The sequence below is a fragment of the Entamoeba nuttalli genome (assembly GCF_000257125.1).
Source record: "Entamoeba nuttalli P19 unplaced genomic scaffold asmbl_9893, whole genome shotgun sequence".
Lineage (NCBI taxonomy): Eukaryota > Evosea > Mastigamoebida > Endamoebidae > Entamoeba > Entamoeba nuttalli.
The window spans coordinates 5,136-9,324 of record NW_008579888.1 but is presented as its reverse complement, the minus strand read 5'-3'; the positions used below and the strand labels follow the sequence as shown (position 1 = coordinate 9,324).

General features: G+C 26.5%; 3 protein-coding genes across 3 annotated transcripts; 2 read left to right on the top strand and 1 right to left on the bottom strand.

The window, feature by feature from the left end:
* Positions 1-693: 693 nt before the first annotated feature.
* On the top strand, positions 694-3,363 carry ENU1_207770 (hypothetical protein; the record flags this gene model as incomplete). Its single annotated transcript, XM_008862308.1, has 1 exon — positions 694-3,363. One exon carries the CDS (start codon positions 694-696, stop codon positions 3,361-3,363), a length of 2,670 nt encoding a protein of 889 aa, XP_008860530.1.
* A 200-nt stretch (positions 3,364-3,563) lies between these two features.
* Positions 3,564-4,019, top strand: ENU1_207760 (hypothetical protein; the record flags this gene model as incomplete). Its single annotated transcript, XM_008862307.1, has 1 exon — positions 3,564-4,019. One exon carries the CDS (start codon positions 3,564-3,566, stop codon positions 4,017-4,019), a length of 456 nt encoding a protein of 151 aa, XP_008860529.1.
* Positions 4,020-4,095: 76 nt separating this feature from the next.
* Positions 4,096-4,189, bottom strand: ENU1_207650 (hypothetical protein; the record flags this gene model as incomplete). The annotated part of the gene is made up of 1 exon (XM_008862306.1): positions 4,096-4,189. A coding segment is annotated over one exon (94 nt), but the record flags the coding sequence as incomplete, so codon positions are not given.

Here is a 4,189-nt window from a genome sequence, read left to right as displayed (position 1 = left end):
AATACTTAATTAATTGATTTTTATTTATTCATGTTTTTTTTTAAATTATAATAATAAATGCCAATTACAATTATTCTTAAAAACTATCATTTATTAGTAAATAACAATATTACATTATCAAAATAACAATATTTATTTATACAATGACTCTTTTTATTTTTTTAATGTCATTAATTTTTATTGAATAGTCAAATTAAATGATGAACAAACCAACGTTTTAATTCTTAGATTATGTGACAAAAATATATTTATTCTGATATATTCATGTTTTTTTTACAACATCAAATTACTTTTAAATCTTTTATTCAATTTTATGTAATTGATAATTTAATTACTTTGACAAATTAAATAAAAATAAATGAAAAACTTATAACACAAAATTTGAAAAAAATAAAATAAAAAAAATGAAAATTCTCATGAAAAGTATATTATAAAGAATAAAAAAAAAACTATAACTATTAATAATTTTATTATTAATAAATAATATTATTGAATGAGATAAACCAGAAAATTTGAAAATGGTTAAAGTGGAAAAATTCCTCTCTTAAAGAAGTTGAAATAGAAGAGAATTTGGATGTTAATAATCGGGAAAAAAGCGTATTGATAAAGAAAGCAGTATATTTCAAATGAAATTTAAAAAGGAAATTAAAGAAAAAAGAAAAGGAACAAAACTTGTAAATCATATAAATTCATATGCTTTTAATAACTCTCCTCTTGTGCCTTTTTGCAAGAGCAGATGATATACCAACAAATTTACAATGTACAACAGCTCTTCCAATTATTGTTCAACAATCATATATTTATCATCATAAAATTGATAAAAATCTCCAAACTTCAATTGTGGAACTTACTGGTGAAGATGGAACTAAATCAAAGGAAACTGTTCGTGGTCTTTATTTTATGTTAAATGAAATTGAAGATGTTTCTTTATATGTTTCTACATGCGGTGCAAGAACTACAGTTGAAACTGAAATTTATATTTTCAGTGATTGTAATAATGATATTGCTTCAGGAGTTACTAAAATTTCAAAGAGTGATGTTACTTGTTCTTCAACTGGAAAGTCAGCTTCATTCTTTGATCTTAAAGCAAACACTACAATGTATGTACTTGTCAAAGTTGTAGGAAATGGATCAGGTAGTCTTGCTACTAGTTTTGTAAAAGTAAATAATTTACCTAATTATTATTGTGAACAAGCACTTGAAATTCAATCTATTCCTTATTCTGATATCTCTGATTCTACTGTAAATTATCCTACTGGTGATGTTAAATGTCTTTCACAATCAATGCCAGCTAAATGGTACCATATGAAAGGAACAGGAAAATATTATCTTGTTGATACATGTTCTTCATTAACACAAATTGATACTTATTTAGTACTTGTAGATTCTGTTAATGTTGGAGATACTTGTAAACAAGCTGAATGTACTAAATATAATGATAATGGTTGTGGAAAAGGAAGTACTGGTTCTACTCTTTTATTTAAATCAGAAGAAGGAAAAGACTATCATATTGGTGTTTTTGGAAAGAATGGAGCAAATGGTAGGTTCCAAGTTAATGTACAAACTGTTGATGATACTCTTCCATTTAATTGTGAAAATGCTGTAAGTATTAGTTTACCATTTACAAGAGCTCAAAACGTTCCATCTGCATGGCCTTTAACTCCTGTTATTTCTGAAGGTGGAGCTCAATATCCTGTATTTTATTTAAATATTGTAGGAACTGATAATGATGTTGTTTTTTCAACTTGTAAAACACAATCTAAAGTTAGTGGTACTGGTATTGAATTAATTCAAGGATGTACTTCAACTACTGTTTTAGAACCAATTTATAGTGGAAGTTGTAATAAAGATGAATATAAAGTATTTCATCTTGATGCTGGTGTTAAATACATTGCTAAATTTTATGCAAAAGAATCAGATAGTCAAATTGTTATGAATGTACAATTAAAAGGTCAAAATCATTACCAATGTATTGATGCACTTTCTTTAACTGAAAGTTATACAGACACAATTCCATTGAAACAATTAAAACAATCACTTCACGGTTGTGATGGTATTGAAGAATATCATCAAGGAGCATGGTACCAACTTAAGAAAAGTGCTTCATCTTCAGTTGAACATTATCGTATTGGTGCTAGTACATTAAGTGGTGATATTGTAAATATAGGAATTGAACAACAATTAACATGTGATTCATCTCAATGTGTTAGTAGAGAAACAAATACTGCTCAAATGGATATATTCCTAAATGATGAAATTAGATATGTTTTTGTTTATGGTACAGGAGGACAAGAAACGTTATCTGTTGGAATTGTTAAATTTGATAGTATTGCTCATTCAGTATGTACTGCTCCAAAGATAATTTCTATTCCATTTACAACAGTTGGATTTATTGATACAACACAATCCAATACTCTTAAATGTATTATGACACAATATCCTAGTTTCTGGTATTCTATTCAATTATCAGAAAGTCTTGATGTAATTGCAACAACTGTTTCATCTGATACTAAGGTTGATACTTATCTTGAAGTTTTAACTGGATGTTATGGTGATGAAAATGTTAATTGTATTGCTTATAATGATAATTTAGATAATTCTGCGGATACTTCAAGTAGACTTACATTCTCTGCATATTCTAGAACAGTATATAATATTGCAGTTGCTCAAAAAGAACGAACTGCTCGTGCACATCGTTTTTCTATTTATCCAACCCAAGCACCTTCTGGGTCTATGTGTGAGACTTCAAATTATCTTGACACTGTTGAGGCTCAACAAACTATATACGTTCATACTGCTTATGCATATGAAACTAAAGTTTCAGGAAAAACTCTTAAAGGGTCATATTTCAGATTTAATACTCACGTATCATTACAATTAACAATTCGTACATGTTCCACAGGTACTGAAATTAATAACGTTATTGCTATCTTTAAAAGTTGTAATACTCAAAAAGATAAAGATGGTAAATATGTTTCTATTCCTGATATTATGGTTGCAGGTACTAACTCAAGTAAAAGAGCATGTGGTACTTATGGTGCAGAATTGTCATATCAAACTCAACCAGATACAAATTATTACTTATTTATTGCTTCACTTGAACATGGGTATGATGGAATGATTGAGGCTGAAGTAATTCTTGAAGAAAAATCACAAAATCCACCAATGCCACCACCTGAAGATAGTAGTGCTGAGGATAATGATGATAATAATAATGAACAACATCATGGTATTTCAGGATGGGGAATTTGGGGTATTCTCCTTTATGCAGTTTATTTCGTAATTATTACTGTTGCATTGATAATTATCATAATTATTTACAAAAAGAAAAATTCATCTTCATCAAGTTTCAGTAGTTTCTAATTGAATTATTTTCAGTGCAAAAATTTTAGGTAAATCATAATTTAATAAATTTTAAATATTATTTATTTCTTTATTTATTAAATAACCAAATCAATTTAACTCTTAAATTATTAATAATGACATTTTAAACTGACATACTAATTTACTAACTGTTTTTTTTTTGTAAAGAAACTAACTTCTTGTTTAATTTAATAAGGATAATGTCTAATAACAATGCTTCAACAAAAAAAATTCAATGTGCTGTACAAAATGGACTTCTTGCTTTATTAATTAAAGAAAATCATGCAACAATTATATTTAAAAAACCTATAAAAAGAAGATGTAAATATTTTAGTTCAACACCATTAGTAATAACTCAAATTAATAGTGATATTTTAGGAACGATAGATGTACAAAAAGAAATAGAGACAGGAAGATTTTCAAGTCAACAAGAATTAGTAGTACAAATATTAAAACAATATAATTATGTTATTACTTTTAAACAAACAAGAAAAAACTCAAAAACTCCTAAAGATATTATTTTACAAGTAAGTTCTTTAAGTGGAACAAATTATAAATTAGAAGATTTAATAAAATCAGGAATTACTTTAGAATTATATCTTCGTTCTCAAAATACTAATTTAATAAAAACTGATTATTCAGTATTCTTTTCTTAATTTCTTCTTTAATTTTCTTTAAAATGAATATATAATTGTATAACTTTAAAATTCAATTTAACAATTCAAAATTCATTTAGTTTTCTGGAACTTCAATTTCTCCATTGTTAATTTCTGCAATTACTTGCTTTGGTGATTTCTTATCTACTTGGCATCCACATGAATTGCAG